General features: G+C 39.4%; 1 protein-coding gene across 1 annotated transcript in view; it reads right to left on the bottom strand.

The window, feature by feature from the left end:
* Window positions 1–20,692, bottom strand: part of RNF217 (ring finger protein 217) — a 131,618-nt gene that overhangs the window by 104,321 nt on the left and 6,605 nt on the right. The window contains exon 4 of the mRNA XM_040474625.1: window positions 19,861–20,687. Coding sequence (XP_040330559.1) covers window positions 19,861–20,687 — 827 coding nt within the window. The remainder of the gene's footprint in view (window positions 1–19,860; window positions 20,688–20,692) is intronic.

Raw genomic sequence — 20,692 nt, 5'->3', positions numbered from 1 at the left:
ATGACATTTCATCTTCCCACTCAATGGGACATAATCTCTCCATTAATTTAGGTCTTCTTTTATTTCCTTCAATGATTAATATTTTCTGTGGAAAGATCATGTATGTCTTCAGATTTACTTCTAGGAATCTGTTTGAATGTAATTCTGTTTCTCATTGGTTCTGGCTGATGAATAGTATACCAAGATTTCTGTGAGCTGTTCCTATAGCTAGTGATCTATAATCTATAATCTATAGCTAGAATCTATAAAATTCTCTTTCTGGTTCTAATAGTTTATCTCTGGATTCTCTTGAATATTCTACTTAGGTAATCTTACCTCTAAAATAAAAACTATTTATTCTCTTTTTTTCCAAACTGTACGTCTATCTTTCTCATATTGCATTGGCTAGGGTAACCACAATAAAGCTAAACAGTAACAGTGGTAGTGAGAATCATTGCCTTTTTCTAATTTAGTGGAAATGCTTCTAAGGTTTCACCACTGAGTTTGATATTTAGTATAAGTTTTTGATATACCCTTAAAAGCGTAAGAAACATGTTATTTCTTTATTTGAATGAATGCTATTTCTTCACCTATTAAAATCATTATATGGTTTCTCTCCTTCAATCTATTAATATGATAAATAATATGAAATAGATTTGTTGACGTTAAATAAAGCATGTCAGCATTCCCAAGATAAATTCTCCTTGATTGTGATGTAAGAGTGGCTTTTAAAAATTGTTTTAAATGTTTATTTATTTTTGAGAGAGAGAGAGACAGAGTGCAAGCAGGAGAAGGGCAGAGAGAGAGGGAGATACAGAATCCAAAGCAGGCTCCAGGCTCTGAGCTGTCAGCACAGAGCCTGGCACAGGGCTCGAACTCACGAACCGCAAGATCATGACCTGAGCTGAAGTCGGAGGTTTAACCGACTGAGCCACGCAGGTGCCCCAGAGAGTGGCTTCTAAAAATGCATTTGGCAAATTTTATTTAACATTTTTTTTTTAGGATTTAAAAACTAGTATGAATGAGAAAAAATGGAACTACAATATCCTTTCTCTTGCTTTGTAGTCTGCAAGTCTGTCTTTATGAAACTCACACTAGCTTCATAATATTAACACATTGTGCAGTGTACAAGGGTTCATATACACCAACCCATTAAATGTCTTTTCCACAGGTTATATGGTTATTACATGACAAAAACTGAAACTCAAATCTTGTAACTCCAAGCCTCTTTCTACTGGTCCAATAAGTAAGCACTACATTTGAAACAGGTCCACAAAGCACTGTAGGAAATTAATTAATTAATTTTACTAGGGATGGAAGATCACTATTATGCACCTCCCCCCTTACAAAGTGAGGGTGATCATGAACAATGGACTAGAATGACCAGTATTGCTATTTTCTACCAGTCATCTCTGTTCACATAAACATGTGATTGGAAAGAATCACATTTGATACACTGATGTCTGTCTTGAATTTGATGATGTCCAAGGTCCTTTCCAGCACTGAGAAGGTAGGATGTAAGTCCACTAAACCACTATTCAGGCTCCAGATTTACATTCATCCTGGCCATATTTTATCTGCTACCTCAATCTTCTGAGTTTTGTGTCTTTTTCTCTATACTAAATAAACTATTCAGAGCTCTAGCCCAATACCTTGTTTATCATGAAAAGCAAATAGTCACCAGAACTGGCCTGTTTCTAGCTCCCAAGACATAAAAACTTTCCAAAGTTACTGGCTCTTAACCTTTTTTGGGCAGTAGAATGAAAACTCAATAAATGTTACGAAGCTCCTCACAAGAGAAAGGATTTTGCATAAGATTTTAGGGCATTTACATCCATTCTGAAGACAATCTATGAACTGGTAAGACTACCAAGTAAAGAACTCCTATGTGGGAGGATCGAGGAAGTGGTGAACAGGAAATATATTGAAAGCATTTTTTCCCCTTGAAAACGAAGTACACTAAAAAGTGGAACTTCACTAAATAGTTCCATCATTTCTTCCCTGTTCTCACTGACAGCACCTGCTAGCCAAGGAAAGATGAATGGCTTCCCTTCACAGTTCTTCAGTCTTATTCAAAAATAACATCTGAGTAATGCAAACCCATTTCCATTCTTCTCATTAGAATCTGAGTAAATTACTTCCACATACCATAATGTCATCAATTCATGACATTTTTTTTCTGTATAAATAGATTACTGATGTAGTCAAGGTAACTTGGGAAACAAGTGTTTGCATATCATATGGAAATATTTATAAGGCTTTTGGGTGTAGGTACATAAGTAAAACAATTGTTTGTTTTCAGGATCTACTAAAGCATCACATGTAAATATATTATTAATGGTAAACTGTCTACAAGATGGCAATGGTTATAAATTATTTTTATTAAAGATTTTATTTTTAAGTGATCTCTGCGCACAACATGGGGCTCAGACTCACAAGCCCAAGATCAAGAGTCACACACTCCTCTAACTGAGCCAGCCAGGTGCCCTGGCATTGGCTATAAACTATTATATAAATGTATTATTTATACAAAATACAATGCAGGAGTACTTTTTTGGGGTGGTTGAGGGTGGAATTTAGACTATGGGATTTTTCCATAAAATAGGTATCAACTACATTTTTGCTACAGAAAATATTAAAGTATGTATAGAGTAAACATTGAAAAAATGTGTATTACCTTATGAACTAGCTTCTATCCTTCAATAAAATAAGTACTTCTGAAAAAAAAGTTAGTGTTGAAATCCAAAAATTAAATCTCATTCATACTTACAGAAGAAAAACACTATTTACTTTGAAATGAGTGGACTCTTGAAAGGCAGATTAATACAGGGTGGAGGGAATAGTTAAATTCTTTGTAAAGAATTGAAATAAGGCATTATAAACTTACTGAATATTCTAAACATGAAATATAAAGTCCAGTTTTTAAATTATTTTTTCTCAAATTGTTTTATAAACATTAAAGCACTCTTAGACACCACTCAGTATGACTATTCACCCTAATTTGAAAATATTTTCAATTTAGTAAAGACTACTGTTTAGTAAATTACTTTTTCTAGTGGTAAGAGTTATACAGAAAAACAACTGACAAACTCATCACGATACAAATGTATAGGGTTTAGGGGCTCTTGGGAGGCTCAGTTGGTGCCTTGGGCTCTGCGCTGAGCATGGAACCTGTTTAAGATTCTCCCTCTCTCTCTCTCTCTTCTCTCTACCCCTCTGCCCCTCTCCTGGCTTACACTTTCTCTTTCTCTCATTAAAAAAAGAAGGAGAAGGAAAAGGAGAAAAGAAGAAGAAACAACTTCTAACTCATCTGCTCTTTTTTAAAAAAATGTATAGAGTTTATAGTCTTCTAAACTACCTTAGGCAACCTGTATATGAAACAAATCAAATCTTTTTTAAAGATAAATACTTGAGGTTTTCTCATAGATTTTAAAATAAAATCACATCGACATTTTATTACTTCAACTGAAATACTCCTGGTTTTATGATCAATAATAGAGTGTCATTAGAGGAAACACTTCAGGATGCTCTGAAATAAACAAATGAAAAGTATGAGCCAGAGGGGAAAGTCAGTTACTCAGCATAAAATCAACAGAGCAAATCTTTGTTTAAGTAGTTGCTTTCTCAGTGTACTCTTGCTAAAAACAAAGGAAAGGACAGCCACAATCAAAATAAAACCGCCACTGCATGGTTAAGCCCTGACCCCAGGGCCTTTCCCATTAAAGGTAGAGGAAGTGCAACTGACACCAAAAGAGAACACTGTTACAAAAACAAGAATTAGAAGAAATGAGGATGCGTAATATGATGGGAATTGACTGAAGAAGCACATGACAGTCACTCAAAACAATTTTGAAAAGTACAGACAAGAACTAAGTGGAATTATGGAAGAATTCTCTTAACTTCCTCTTACGACTGAAGGTTGACCAGTAAGACCTCTGTAATCTGTGGGAAGGTGGGGTATGAGTTCCTAATTGTCTTCAATAATGATGAAAACAAACTGTTGAGCATAAGCTAATGAAAGATTAACAACAGCAAAGTGCAAAAAATCAGCAGGGGATAAATCAATTTCCTTGATAAGTTGATTCTAACATTCAGTAAAATAACAACTTTGGACACCTATTCAAAAGATACATATATCCACGCCCGTTGTGGAGCCCAACATGAAGCCTGAACTCATGAGATCAAGACCTGAGCTGAGATCAAGAGTTGGACACCTAACTGACTGAGCCACCCATGCATTCCACTTTCGTATTTTTTGATCAGAGACTGTTTACATGGTGTCTTTGGAACAAACAATTAAAAGCAACCAACTAAATGAAAAAAATGCACCCCAGACAGGTAAATTGGAGAAGGAATCAAGTTGAACAGAGGTTAATCCTATACTGCTTGAAAGATGAAGACTGTAGCTGCTGAATGGAGTTGTACAACTCAGGGCTTCTGAACAGAAAGGCCACAAGGACTGGCATGACATCTTGTTGTGCCAAAGCAATGCATTCTCAAACCCTGTAAAGGCAAACTCCGAAAAGTGATAGGACAGGAGACAACCATCTCCAGTGTTTGCACATTTGTCCAAACCACTGGTGTCTTTGCTCTGCACTATTGCAACTGCCTCCCAATCCACCTCCCACTGCTCTTCTTGGCCATCCCGCACCTTCAAACACAAATAGTTCTCCACATAGAAGCCAGCATGTTTTTAAAGCATTAATTGTCACTTTACAGTTCTACCAAATGGTCCAATGAGTTCCCATCACAGTTGGAATGATATATCAATTCCAAAGCAAGGCAACACAAAGCTACATGATCTAGCCTGCATCTACCTCTGTGAGCCACCTCCAACCCAGCTTCTCTTGGCTCCCTATTCTTGAAACACAAGTATGCCTTAGCATAAGGACACCAGGACTCTCTGCCTACGGTGCTCAAGTCTGTGCTGAGGTCTTTATTCTCATGACTCAGATCTCACTTCTCCACCTTATTTGCCATACAATCCATCTGAGCTTCTCTCTCTAGTCATGACAGCCTGCACACCCTATTTCTACAAGTGTGTTTCTGAGTGTATATGTGTGCTTGCTGACTCCACCTTACTTGGAGAGATGCTCTACCTCTACCTTCCTTCTCCTCTCCCAATACATCCATCAAAAACTATTTTTTAAACAATAGCCAAGTTTAAACTTTTTCTATTCCCATAAACACAGCTTCTCTTCATAGAACCACCGAAGTCAACAATCAGCATCACATAATTTAATCATAAACATTCTCTAATCTTTTCCTGAGAGCTTATTTTTCACCTACTGAATTTCTAAACTTGACACAAGGATAGATCACAGACTACTCTATGGTGATACATTGTTACTTCTCATAGTGATTAGCATAGTGCTAAGCAAATAATTCTGTGCTCTGTAAATATTTTTAATAGAGTAAAAGTACTCTAGCTCCCCCTCCACTTTGATTCTTTTAAACCCACTGAATGCTAGAGAACAGATCTTTATAGCCTAACTGCAGTGAAATACACTCTTGACCAGTGGAAAAGACTTCTCTCTGGAAACATCTCTGTAACACTGATTATCTATTGGAACATGTGATTCAATTATTTCTCCAGAAGTGGTGATGAGATTAACAGTAATTCTTCCGTCTTGTCTCAGCTACAGTCTTATGTTCAGAAGCAGAAACTTTGTGACATGACTGTGCAGAGTTAAAGGTGGTTTATGGCAGATCAGCATGTCATTAACCAGCCTGTGAGGGTTCTGACTGCTTGGTTTCAGCCTCATTAGCACCCTCAGCAAACCAACAGGGTGCTATCCAATTCATCTAGATTATAACAAGCCAAAAGGATATTTAAACAAAATAATCTGAAAGTTCTAATGAGTTTTTTAGCATCTTAATTTTATTTTATTAAATGATACAAAACATCTCTTATAACTAATAAAAATAATAATCACGAAAGCAATATGTTAGAACTGTTCCTTATTTTCAAATATCTTCATTCAGCATTTGGTAATACTGGTGGTGCTCTAAGGTCTATGTTCAATTTATTTTGATACATTGTTTTAATGAGTATCATAAATGAAAAAGCACTTCACATAGACACAGAGAGGAAAAAAGTGCATAGTTGCATGTACTTAACTAAATCATTATACTTATTTTTGAATCTCATCTACCAATTATACAAAGGATGGTGCTGAAATTCACCTAATAGATTTCCATCATCCCTAATGGCAATTAACTATTCCTGCAATGAATCAGAAAATGATAAATTTTTTAACAAATGGGTTAAAAACTCTTAAAAATTCATTTGGATGATTTTTAAGCAAAATGGAAAAGCAAAACTGTTTCCAAGTTTTTATTACTTATTTTAAAAAAATTTGTAATGTTTATTCATTTTTGGGAGCGGGTGCAGGGGCAGAGAGAGAGGCAGGGAAACAGAGAATCTCAAGAAGGCTCCCTGCTCTCATCGTAAAGTCCGAGGTAGGGATCGAACCCATGAACCATGAGATCATGACCTGAGCCAAAGTCCAATGCTCAACCGACTGAGTCACCGAGGCACCCCTTTTTCCAAGTTTTTAAAGTTTGTAGCTATACTGTTCAAAGAAAAAACATACCGGGGTGGGGCACCTGGGTGGCTCAGTAGGTTAAGCATCAGACTTCAGCTCAGGTTATGATCTCACGGTTCACAGCTCACTGGTTTGAGCCCGGCTTCAGGCTCTGTGCTGACCTTTCAGAGCCTGGAGCCTGCTTCAGACTCTGAGTCTCCCTTTCTCTCTCTCTCTCTCTCTCTCTCTGCCCCTCTCCCACTCATGCTGTCTGTCTCTGTCTCTCTCTCAAATAAATAAAAACATTTTTAAAAATTAAAAAAAAAAAGATAGAAAGAAAAAAACATACCAGAACAGTATTTTTCAAAAATCCTGAAATCTTAAAAAAATATATATTGGGAAAAATTACTATTTTTTCAAGTGTTTTTCCCCAAACATTCCTTCTAAGCTCTCCCTTCATCTTAAGAATGAAGCCTCAATGACTCACAAAATGACATTAAAAATTAACAACAAAAAAGGTAAACCCAAGGGATATCTATTTTGGTTGATTCAAACTACACTTGAAATACATTAATTTACTTGTCAACGACTATACTTAGATTTTTGCAAATCAAAATCAGTAAACAATCCTTTTATGATGCATCAATAAACAATCTTGAGACCTTCACACTCACTCACACACACACACACACACACACGTGCATGTGCAGTTTTAACATAAGGCACTAACAAATTTGACACAGAATTTTTTTTTTATTTTTAGAAGCCTATTCTTTTCAAAGTGCATTTTCACAACCATGAGGAGGAAAAATGGTAACATAAGAAAAGAAAACACTGAAGTTAAAAGTAGGATTAAATGAGAACTCTTGGGATTTCACCTGTCATTTCCCACCATGGGCATCTTTGGCAAGAGAATTAAAAACAAAACAAAACAAAACCTACTGTCTACAGAACTATGTGAAGAAATTCACTTTCGTCACTAAGGCCAGGTGTTTACAAAAAAAGAGTGCACCAAGAGCAGGCCTTATCGAAATCACTTCTGACTTGATCCTAAAGCTCTACTTAAGACATAAACTAATGAACCAAACTTGGAACATCAGAAAAAAAATGGTATTGTCAAAGGGAAAAAAAAATGCTGGTGAAATATTATGAGCAATTGTTTTATTTTACCTGCTGTTTTAAATTGTTGGGTAACCAGAGGAAGGGGCTGTGGTGATTTAACTTGCCATATACAACTCAGAGCTAATGAGCTTCAGGAGCACTGAGCATGGCCAATAATCATGTGAGGAAATAAGGCAAGAATCAACACCACAAAAAGGGAAGTAATTTGCTAGGTAGCCTATAATTAGCCTCTGAATCTTACAGTAGAGAATATGACTGAGGAAAATAGCTTAGGAAGATTTAAAAAGGGATTAGTCATTCACATGAATGAATAAGCCCAGAATTTAGTTACCTGAGCCAGAGGGAGGAGAGGGAAAAAAAAAAAAAAAAAAAAAAAAAAAAGCACATCATAAAAACTATAAGGCCCCTTCTGTTTCAGGGTACACAGATCCTTAATCTGGAAGAGGTTTCTGAGAAAAATATATATGTTATTGGAAATTTAGACATTAATCAAATAATAAAATCACCCAAACTAGAATACCATAAACAATAAATATCCAACGGTGGGCCAATTTAACAAAGATTAACTAGGATGGTTAATCCTAAAGTATTATTAGAAATAATATTATTTCTGTACAGGACATGCCTGATCTATAAAAAATATCATATTAACTATTTTTACACATAAAGATACTTAACTTTTTAAATAATAATTTAACCATTACTGAAGCTAAAATTTTTATAATGGAAAGGAAATTACATTATATAGAATAATTTTAACTGGGGTTAATAATCAGAATAACTATAAGCTGATCCTGATATTAAGATATTTCCATTACAATGGAATTATCTAAAATCTTTAATTTTAAAAGAGAATGGCTTCTATGTAAGTTTTGCTTAACACTAAGTAAAGCTTTATTATTAAATTAGTCAAGAATAAAACATGAAAACACAACACGAAAATGTATTAATCAGTATAATGATAGGGGTTGGAAATATTTAATGAAATGATTGATAAGACATGAAGTTAAAAATATTAAAATTCAGGTTTAAAAGATTTACTACCTAAATTAACATCTTTTATTTTGGTCTGAAGCAGTGTGGTGGTTCACAAACGTGGCCCCAAATTCTTTGACACTTGCACAAGAAAAATGGGGGGAGGGGGGGTCTATGTCCTTTCCTCTTGAAGCTGGGCAGGCTTGTGACTGCCTTGCCAAGTGACACGGAGTGAGTTACAGAGTTAGCGCAGAAAAGATCACGTAGCCTCCACCTGGCTCACTTGAGGCTGGCTTCAGGGGATGCCAGGCTCCACGTGACAAGCCTGCCACTGAGACTACCAGGCTGACAAAGCCACGCGGAGGCACTCCTGGCATCCAGTCCCGGCTGGGCTCCCTGACAATGGCCAGGGTCAGCTGCTAGCCACGTGAGTGAACTGAAAGTACAACTCATGCGAACCACATGAGAAAGCCCAAATGTGAACTGACCAGCTGAGCCCTTCCCAAATTTCTGACCCATATGTCATAATCAAAACAAAATTGTTGTCTGAAGCCCCTAGGTTCAGGAGGAATTTGTTAAGCAGGAGACATAGTAACCGGAATAGGTTTTTATAATTAAAGAAGGACCTTTGTGATAGATGGGATGTCAGGATAAAGAGGCCACAGCATTCCACTGCACTCAAAATTTAAATATACCATGGAATAAGATATCAAAAATTCAGGTTCAAATATTTACCTTATTTTTCTGCCAACCTAAACGTATTATAAGTTACTTTCAACCACTCACTCAAACTTTTAACAAATATTTATTGAGCACCTACTCTATTCTGGGCTCCGTCCTAAGTGCTAGTTGTAAAAGCAGCTTAAAGAATAGTGGGGGCAGTAAATTAATCAAACTTCACATCATCGCTTCCACATACAATTCCAAAGGGGGATAAAAACAGAATGGTGGCAGAGGGAAAAGGACTCGAAAAGCACTGATTCAGTCTGGAGACTTGATGAAGGCTAAGCTCTGAGGATGAGGAGAAATTCATTCACAAGGGAAGGAGAGAGGAGAGCTGGAAGGGAGAAGGCACTGATGAACAGAACAGAGCCTTAGCAGAGGTGTCACGAACTGGGATCTTTATGGAGAGTAATGGGAAGGTCTTAAAGGTTTTTAAGCAAGATAATGAAATGTTGAGATTTTCATTTTAAAATATCATTTTCGCTATCTACTGCAATACTTCATGTATTGGCAACAGCAGCCTCTAGTGTATTATTTATGGAGTAAATAAATAAGTCCACTCCACAAATATTCATTTCATGCTTCCCACATGCCAGGAGCTAAGAAATTAATCAGCAAAAAAAGATGGTCTCTACATGCATCAAGCTTTACAGTCTAAAGGAAGCAAAGAGCAGGAAATGAGCAATTTTTTAAAGATTTTTAAATTTTAAGTCCATCTAAAGATGAGGACTAGGGGAGCCTGGGTGGCGCAGTCGGTTAAGTGTCCGACTTCAGCCAGGTCACCATCTCGCGGTCCATGAGTTCGAGCCCCGCGTCAGGCTCTGGGCTGATGGCTCAGAGCCTGGAGCCTGTTTCCGATTCTGTGTCTCCCTCTCTCTCTGCCCCTCCCCCGTTCATGCTCTGTCTCTCTCTGTCCCAAAAATAAATAAAAAACGTTGAAAAAAAATTAAAAAAAAAAAAGATGAGGACTAGTTTTTCTTTAAGTTTATTTATTTATTTTGAGAGAGAGAGACAAAAAGAGAGAGAGGGACAAAAAGAGAGACAGGAAGGGAGGGAGAATCCCAAGCAGGTTCTATTAGCATAGAGCCCAATGCTGGGCTTAAACTCACCATGAGATCTTGACCTGAGCCAAAGTCAAGAGTTGAACGCTTAACCGACTGAACTACCCAGGTGCCCCAGGAAATGGGCAATTTAAATACCATGAAGTAACAATCTTACCATAAGTAATGCAGGTATAGAGAGTCCAGAAAAATTCCCAATGGAAGAGATGTCTAAGTTGAGACTAGAAGAATCAGTAAGTGTGAAAGGCCAACAGAATTGGGGGAATAAGGAAAAAAGTGGATCTAAGACAGAACCTCGGGTTACTAAAAGTAAAGGCTCATAACTGAGAGTCACAGAGTGTTCAAGGAACAAAAAGAAGCTTAATATGGGTGTAGGCTTAAGGGGGAGGGGTTAATAGGAGTTAGATCCCATGTAAACTTTGTTTAGATTCTATTCTAAAAGCAAGAGGCAGACACTGAAAGGCTAAGAAGGGGAGTACCAAGGCCAGTTGAGCATCTTATAAAAAACCCTCTGGCTATAGTGTGGAGAACAGATTGGAAACAGTCAAGATTGGAGCACTGGGACCAAGTAGGAAGCTGTTGTTAGAATCCAGGACAGAAAGTAGAGCCGTCAGCAGAGAAATGTCAGGAGAAATAGAGAACAGTAGGGAAAAGGATAACAATATTTTTAGGAGGTAGAATTGAGAGGACTTGGTGATTAATTAGGTGAGACAGGTGAGGGAGAGCAAGCACTCAATAATGACTCCCTAGTTTCTGACCTGGGTACAACTAATGGAAATGGGGAACCCCAAAGAAGGAGAAAGACTTCAGCAGTGTGGAAAGGATGATGAGGAAAAGGAGATTTAGTTGTGAGAAGTTTAATGTGGCTGTGGGTGGGTGGGACATACAAGTGGAAAGGTACAGGAAAAAGATGGCTATATGGTGCTGAAAGTGAGAAGAGTGATCCCAGCTAGAGAAAGAGATTTGGAAGTTCCAGAGCACATCAGTGTTACGTGAAACCATAGGAGTAGATGAGCTGGTCCCATTAATACATAATACTAATACCATACAGTGATAACAGAGGGGTTAGATATGGATCAGGCAGACACCAACATTAAAAGATGGTAACACAAGAGAAAGCACAAATGGTGAACAAAATGAATGGCCAGAGAGTTAGGAAGGAAACAGGCAAGTATGTTGCCATTAAAACTTGATAGCAACTTGAATTATAGCTTTTCTGAACTCAATTTCTCTTTATTTTCTTACATGGAGATGAGCCTGGGTTTGGCAGAAAACTATCTCTGCACCTGGGCAAGTGTCCTCCACTTCCTCAGAACATGAAATTGAGTTCCTTCTCCTTCTTGGACTAGAAGGCTTGTGATTTTGTACAACACAGATATAAATTTAAAGGAAAAATAAAACAAATATATTTATCTTACAAATAAAATAAATGTAAACAATGTAAAAAGGCTATGGATTTTAGAGCCAAATGGACATGAATTTAAATCCCACTTGTGCCATTTCTCAGCTATGCGATTTAAAGTGAGTTATTTTATCTCTCTAACCTTCAGTTTCATCATATAACATTCTGCTACCTGAAGCACAGAAATGAGCTGTTCCTATTTTCTCAAACCCACTCTGATCAGAGAGCCAATCTCACCAGTGCCAATGAAAACAGTACTATTCATGGTTGCAAAAGACCTCCTTGTTAGGGAATTGATGGTCAATTTCAACCCTCATCCTGCTGAAACTATCAGAAGCATTAGACAAAGATGATTATTCCTTCCTTTTTAAAACACTAGGCGCCTGGGTGGCTCAGTCAGTTAAGCGTCCGATTTCAGCTCAGGTCACGATCTCACAGTTCATGAGTTCGAGCCCCGAGTGGGGCTCTGTGCTGACAGCTCAGAGCCTGGAGCCTGCTTTGGAATCTGTGTCTCCCTCTCTCTGCTCCTCCCCATCACGCTCTGTCTCTGTCTCTCTCTCTCTCTCAAAAATAAATAAACATTAAAAAATAAAATAAAATAAAATAAAATAAAATAAAATAAAATACCATCTTGGTTTGCTTCTGGGTAACCATTCCACCTTGGTTTTCTTCTTGCTTAACTGGCCCACTCCATTTTAGATCCTTCCTGGTTCCTTCACATGTCCCAGGTCCCATATTAGTAAACATTGGTGTGCCTAGACACTGTCCTTCTCTATCTACTATCACTCCCCAGATGGCCCCATCTAGTCTCATGGCTTTAAATACCATCTACCTGTCCAGAATGTTCAAATGTACATCTTTTGTTCATATCTCTCTTCTGAATGCCAGACGCCAGCTGCCTACTCAACACCCTTTCATGAATGTCTAAACAGCTTTTCAAACTTAGCACGAACTCCTGATTCTCCCTACACCTAGTCCTCCTACACTATTCCTCATCTTATTAAATGGCAACCCCATTCTTCTCATTGCTTGGGCTCAAAACCTAAGTCATCTTTGGTTCTTTTTCTCTCATCCCACACTCCATCATCAGCAAATTCTGTCAGCTCCATTTTCACGATATATTCAAAATTCAACCAGCTCAACTCACATTCACCTTTACAACCCTAGTCTGCACTACACCATCTCTCCTCTGGACTACTGCCATAGTCTTCTGATCTTTTAATTTGCATTCTTGATTCCTATAGTATAACATTCTCCACAAAGAGCCACAGTAAATCTCTTTTAAAGTTAAGTTATATCTGGTTATCTCAAAATCTTCTTACAGCCTCCTATCTCACTCAGAGGAAATGCAAATTCTCTATGGTCCTAAAGCCCTCTCTGACCAGCTTTCTCATTCCCGCTGTTTTCTTCTTATCACTCCCCATCTCACTCCTTATGCTTCAGCCACATGGATCCCTGCACCGTCCTGGAACACCCCAAGCAAGTACTGGTCTCTGGAACTTTATACTTATTATTTCCTTAAATATCCTCATGGTTTATTCCCTTATTGCTGTCGTGAAGATCTCTACTCAATGATCACCTTGAAAAACCCTCCCTGACAACTACCCTCCTCGATTGTAAATATACGAACGACCTCCTCCTCACTATTATCACCCTTCTCTTGTCTCCTTCTTCATAGCCTTTATTATCCCCTAATATACTAAATGATACTAATTATTTATCTTATAGTCTATCCCCTCTGGCTTAGGATATAAACTCCATGAAGGAGGGATTTTATCTACTTTAGTTCTCTGAATCCCCAACACCTACGATAGTGACTGGCATGTAATAGGTATTTAATATATAAATGAATTAAAATTCAATAATAAAATATGTAAGAAGTGTTTAAAATATAGATGTTCAATAAATGGTTGCTCTTATTACTTGTGGAAACTTAACCATACAAGTGTAATTACCCCAAAATTGATGGGACAAATACTGAGAAAGTTAAGAGCATGGCATACTTCAGAAATTATTTTTCTATAGGCACTGAATTTCTTATTTTAAGACACAATTTGATTTGGGAAGGTTCATTTAGTTGATCATATGAAACTCTTCTGACAAAGTGAATATGAACAAAATAAACAAATTTTTGAAATTTTATAACTTTAAATATTTGCCATATTGTAAAGAATAATCCAAAACAAACTTAGCAAAAGCATGTTTTCTTTTAAGTAAAGGTAATAAATATTTTGAAAGGAGTAAGATATTTAATAATATTCTATTTCCAATAATTAGAGCTCTGAGAAATATGTGTGTTAAGAAATACATAATGGATGGATTTACTACTCTGGATTAAACACAACAGGTGGAATTGTAACGTGTTTACTAAATGGTAAACTGGTACTCCAGAAGTGGTTTAATAAAATCCTTCCAAGGGCACCCGGATGGCTCAGTCAGTGGAGTATGGACTCGACTTCAGCTCAGGTCATGATCGCAGGGCTGTGGGATCAAGCCCTGTGTCAGGCTCTGTGCTGAGCATGGAGCCTGCTTGGGATTCTCCCTCTCTCCCTTTGCCCCCACCCCCATTCATGCTCTCTCTCTAAAATAAAAATAAGATAAAATAAAAATGAAAATAAAACAAAATCCTCCCAAAAAGTAAGAAGAGAAAGAGATCCACAGTTGACCGGCAACTTAAAAGCTTATTTATATCCCTAGATAAAGCTGAGAAAAAATACTGCACACAAGGCTCTGAGATGGCTCCTTGAGGGGATTTAATACATTTATAGAGTATCTCATGGTACTTGGCCTACAGGTACCCAAATAGATGTTTGTTAAATGCGTAAATGATACAGTAATAAATGAATACATTAATTATAAGAAACTACCACTCAGGTGTCTGTCTACAGTGCCCGTTACAATCTCTTAACAAAAAGCTGGGAGTTTAAGTTCTAAGGCTCTTCTTTCTCTCTCTCTCTCTCTCACATCAGGAGTAAGGAAGAGCCAGGGGCGTCTGGGTGGCTCAGTCAGTTAAGCATCCAACTTTGGCTCAGGTCATGATCTCAGGGTTCAAATCCCACATTGGGTGGGGTCTGTGCTGATAGCTCAGAGCCTGGAGCCTGCTTTGGATTCTGTGACTCCCCCCTCTCTCTGCCCTCCCCTGCTTGAACTCTCTCTCTCTCTCTCTCTCTCTCTCTCTCTCTCTCTCTCTCCCTCTCCCTCAAAAATAAATAAACATTAAAAAAAAAAAGGGAGTAAGGAAGAGCCTTCCAGTATAAAAGCTGAGCTCTGCTCTAGAAGGAAAGAAAATCACCACTCTAAAGGTTACAATTGACGCCTTGGATAAGTAGTACTACTTGTCATGTTATTTGAGATCTCTTAGGCAGCGGAGCACAATGCCGGGTTTTTCTTCGTAGCCTCATCTCTAGACAGCTGGAAGAGACGGAAGGGAAACACCCAGGCAACACACGGACGAGGTTCTGCTGGTTCAGACCTCAGCCCTCAACAGGGTATTTCGTCCGCAGAAATCAAATGTCCGTTAAAATCAGATTTTGAAAGGTAAAAGAAAAAAGAGATTATGAAGAAGATATGAAGAAATTATTAGAGACATATTATTAAAGAGGCAGAAGAGAGAAATAAGGGCATGAGTCAGTAAGGTGTGAAAGCAAATGTTATCGCACCCTTCAAATACACGTGTGAGCACACACATGCAAATTCTGGGCACAAAATAATAAGTTTACATATTCCTTCACTCTCACTTTTCAAACCTGTAGAGAAATGAAATGTATCCCAGTCTCATTATTCTTCACATTTTCAGGACTACCAAAATCACACCTGGCATGACAGGATCCAAAAATTCACCTGTGCGAAGATGGCTGTGTTCAAACTCCACATTGAACACATTAGCTTCTAAAAATACACAGGTTGGTTTAAGATTTAAAGGGAAAAAAGTAGGTTACACTTGTACCCATACAAGTCTGCATGACTCAGAGTTTAATAATAGGATACATAAGATGTCACCCTTAGGTCACCGATTCTAGGGTGACTATAGTAGACTGTCATTTTAAGACATCACCATCTAACAGCTGCTTTGTTCACAATCTGTAGAAGAAATATGTTGCTTGTCTCTATTAATACTCATCTGACAGGTGTGTACATTCCAACTCACATGCACCTGCCAGTTGGGAGCTCTTTGAAGCAGAGTGATGAAAGCCACAACAGCTGTTACCTTTAGACAGTCCTTAGCATACCCAATGCTCTCTTTATCTAAAGTGCTAAATAGTAACACTTCATATTATAATAAATTTTACTGTCTGAAACCAAAACCATGAAGTAAAGATATCAACGGAGGATTTCTGAAATAAGTGCAATATCGTTCTCTGAAACAAAAGAAGGCAACAATCTTGCCTCCTAGGAAGATGTGGTAGAGGCCAAACCAGCTGAGGAGGTTAACATTTACAATGGCTCAGTGACCTGCAGACATCCCCGGACTGTGTGCTTTAGGCATGGTCAGACATGCATACATAGGTCACTGGGAAATGCTTCTAAAATGTATGTATCAACGACTTATGGACCCAGGCAACATACACTAGTGTAACTTCCACTGTATCTGTCATGTGTTCTACAGCCCTTAAGCCAACACCTATGCAGTGGCAAAGATTATAATTTATCAGTTCAACCCTTCACCATGGCAATTGAAAATTGGGTGGTACACACTGAACTATAAAGTCATTCCACTAAGAGGGGCTCCCCGCAGCCCCAGTCATGGTGATGACTGGAGAAGAATATTATGTTTCAAGAAATAAAACTATTATTTAGAAAGCACAGTATGCAGGTATTTAAGTCATGGCCTAATCTGCTTTCTCTGTACTGAAATAATGACCACAACTACTCATCCGCCTTCATTACACATGCACTCCAGGGCATTAATGGAAATAAGACTTACCATCTAAAAATCCTTGTTCCCACCTTCCAAGTTCATACTTTCTTTCAAAGAACTCAGCCTCCCTTTTTAGAAGAACATTAATTTAACCAGGCAATATTCCAACTCACATTTAGTATGTATTTTTAACGTGTGTATAAAATGCTTAATAGAAAATCACCTTTATTTTCTTAAGTGATGTCAAATAATGCACTATTTGACACAAACTCAAAAACAAGTGAAAAATATCACTAATAACTTTTTATTTCAAATGCATCATTTTATTTTAAAAGGTCTTAAGAGCCCTGCAAATTCGGGTTTAACAGATTTTACTCTGTCAAACCCATGAAAGCTTATAAAAGGAGAAAGAAAGCACTCAGTGTGCCCTTTTGATCTAGCTCAATAAGGCAACAAAATAACTCTGCAGTTTGATTTGGTTTTGCTTCAGAACTGGCATGTCATTACAGGTCACGGTCTGCAATTCTATTTCATTGATGAGGAAATTAAGGCATAGAGAGGTTAAGTGACATGGAAACATAGACCCTTTGAATAGAAATGACCTTAGAATTAACACAGACCAGAAATATTACAACCACAAGCTGTATGTATTTTTATCCAATTGGTAAAAAATTCCATTTGCATAGAAGCTAAAAGTTCATCTAAAAAATCTTTAATTCTAACTTTCATAGCAAACTTAGTAAACCTGTTATTTTTGTCTGCTTTAAGACTTTGTCTTTTGCCTTTAACTTGAAGCTCACAGTAGAATTTAGCACGCAAGTAGAATACCACTTTCTGGCAATGGTTACTGGGGGTAATCTCATCCTCTCTTGGTCACTCAGCTCTTCAAAAATTTGGTAATTATTAGCTGAGCCTCTACCATATGTCCAACAGTATTCTAGGTGCTAAAGACACAGCATGAACACATCATGGGACAATTCCTGTCTTCGTGGAAACAAATTACATAAGTATAAGAGAGTGGGGTGAGGCTAAACTTGAAAAAGAGTGGTCAGTGAAGGCCATTTGGATGGCATTTGCATACAGATCTGAAAGAGAGGAGTGAGAGGAGTAGGCAAGCAAAGGGAATGGTATCTAGGGGGCTATTCCAGGCAAAAGGAACAACATATGCAAAAGCCCTGGGGTAGAAGCTTGCCTGGCCTGCGGGACTCATTTTTCCTGTTTAATATTTTAAATAAAGTAGGCTTTTCTTTACTGAAAGGTCTGTCCAATACTTTGGAAGAAAATCAGGGACATACATAACACCCATAATTACTACAAACAAGTTTCAGATACTATGTCACTTGAGAGAAGTTTCTAGTGTTTGTGTATTATGAAACTGCGCTCACCCTGCCACCCTTCCACTCCCCATTCCTTCTCTTCTCCATTACAGATCAAAATATTGACTGCCTACAACAAACTTATGGAGATTTATATATATATACATATATATATATATACGTATATATATATATGCTTTGGGAAAAGGGCCCACCTTAAGAAAATCAAACTAATGCAGAATACCTCAACCCACACCAGCTACCCTCCTTGAACTTCTAAACCCACAGCATCTGTATCCAGCCTTTAAGTATACCTGGTATTGTTACTCTGTTTACATCTCATTATATGCTACCGTGTATTGCTCTTGCATACACATCTGCTCTCACAGTGACTCCCTTGGAGCAGGGCCCATATTTGGGGAATGTCTGAATCCCACCACAGGGATCTGCACATGGATGGCACCAATATCTGTTTGCCGATGATGTCACAGAAACTACCACATGAGAGCAGACATTCCTCCTGTTTTAAGTATCTGTTTGTGGATACAGCATAAAAGAGACATCAGTCTCTTGCAGGCGTTTGGATAATCTCAACCATCTTGGCTAACTTACTGTTTGTGTAACATTCCATTCTGTTTAAGTTTCCCTTTGCATTTTTTGGTTGGGCACAGTACACACTTTCAGTCTAGACACCAGCATGGATTAGCCACAAAACACACAGGAACCACACTGTGTGGAATCCTGTTCAGTTCACTTCAGCCAATGTTATTAAACACTATTACTGGAAAGGGACTCAGCATAAAACTATCAAACACAAGGACTATAAGACATTGCCCATACAGTCTGGCAAAACAAACAGACACATAAGGAACTTCAGTGCCTGCAAGGCACACAGAAGTATTTTGAAAGTATATAAGCAGCGGCCCGGAAGGTGAGGAAAGGCTTCCCAAAAAGAGTTGGCACCTGAACGGCCAAGGGTTTTGAAAGATGAATAGGCCTAGGACAATCAGACATGGGATCAAAGGGCATTCCAGATTGTGCAAAACACTGGCAGAAACATAACAGCTTGAAAACTACTGGAAGAACTCATTCACCATCAGTGAAGGAAAGCTGGTCTATTGCACGCTTAAACTTTCCAAGAAAAAAAACAAGCTTTCAAATAAGGAGCCGAGGAAGAAAGTTTCACCACTGCTTGTTTTGTTAAGCCTCTTAGCCTCGCTTTCCTTTGTTTTGGTCTGTTTTGTTCCCTCTTAAAGAAATAAAGTACTGTGCTGGCATAAAACTTCAGTGAGGAAAAGTACTTCAACTTTACTGTGGAATAAGAAAAATGCTAAGTGGGCATGGGCCAAGGAATGAATAAATGAATGAATGAATGAATAAATGAATGAAAAAATAAATAAAACTTTTCTGGAATACATAAATGGAGCACAATTTAAAATTCAGGCATCATGGACCTGAAATACTAATTCCAACAATTCCAACGTTTCTCTTCACCAACTTAATACATACTTACAGTGTTTTGTGCCTACTATTTGTTAGTTTCGGGGATACTAGGCCTATGAGGCACTTTCATTGTCCTCCTTTTTGAGCGAGCTCTGGCTTGCAATTTAGTAAAAGAAATAAGCAGAGGACAATTCACTGTAGCCTGTTCCCTCCACGGTTGCCAACTTAAAGCCTGAAACTCCTGCAGGGTTAAATTCCAGTCAAGTTAGCCGTGAGGTCAAACACACTTCAATAATAATTACACCGACAACAACTGAGATGTGAGAAACTGTCAGAGGTCGTTGGTAGAATTGTCTCATCACCTCTTCCTGTGAACCCGGAGTTGGCGAGCTGGTGGAGGACCGCCTCGCCAGGGGCCTGAACACAAGAGGGGACAGAGTGGGGGTAGAGTTACCTGGGAGCTCAGGTAGACTTTGAGGCACTCCTCGCACACGGCCTTCTTGCAGCAGGGCAAGGGCTTGATGGGCTTGTCTTCCAGGCACACCCGGCACATCAGCACCATGAGGGGCACATAGGGATCCCCTACCCCACCCAGGTCAGAGTAGGGTGGAGCTCCCAACAGGCTGGGCACGGAGAATGGCTCGGGCGCCAGGTAGAACTCCAGCTCGATGCTGCCGCCGTCGGGGGACAAGGGGTCCGTCGGGAGGGACAGCCGGGGGCTGGGGAAGGAGGTGGGGGTGCTGGGAACGTTCGTCACCGGCGGAGCCCGAGGTGAAGATGCGGGTGGCGAGGGCTGCTCCGCGGTGGGGGCCTCGGGCAGGTCGTTCTCCACGCAGAACACGGAGCAGAAGACTTGTCTCTTGGCGGGGATTGGGCGCCGCTGACCCAGCACGTCCAAGACCAGTTCGTCCGCGGCCCCGACTCGGGTCCTGGGCTCCGGCTCTTCGCCCAGGGGCACGTCCTGCTGTTCATGCCCTCCCTCGTCTCGGCCCCCTGCTTCCTCCTCCTCTTCCAGCTGCTGCTGCAAAGTCTGGGGGTTGAGGGGCCCGGTAAGTGCCAGTCCCGCGGGCTGCCCCGGCGCTCCGCTCTTCCTCCCGTCCGGGCCCCCCCGGCTCCCCGCGGGCTTTGGGGCGCTGGTGTCCGCGCAGCCCGAGTCGCTTCCGCAGCCACCGCCGCTCGGCTCGGCGGAGGCGGCGCGCGGCCCCGGCGCCCCGGCGCCCTCCCCCCACCCCCGCGGGCCCGCACGGGAGCAAGAGCGGAGCGCCGGGGCAGCCCGCGGGACTGGC

The sequence above is a fragment of the Herpailurus yagouaroundi genome, unplaced genomic scaffold (genome assembly GCF_014898765.1).
Source record: "Herpailurus yagouaroundi ecotype Mexico unplaced genomic scaffold, PumYag 139, whole genome shotgun sequence".
Lineage (NCBI taxonomy): Eukaryota > Metazoa > Chordata > Mammalia > Carnivora > Felidae > Herpailurus > Herpailurus yagouaroundi.
The sequence above is the reverse complement of the archived record's forward strand: the minus strand, read 5'-3'. Positions and strand labels throughout refer to the sequence as shown.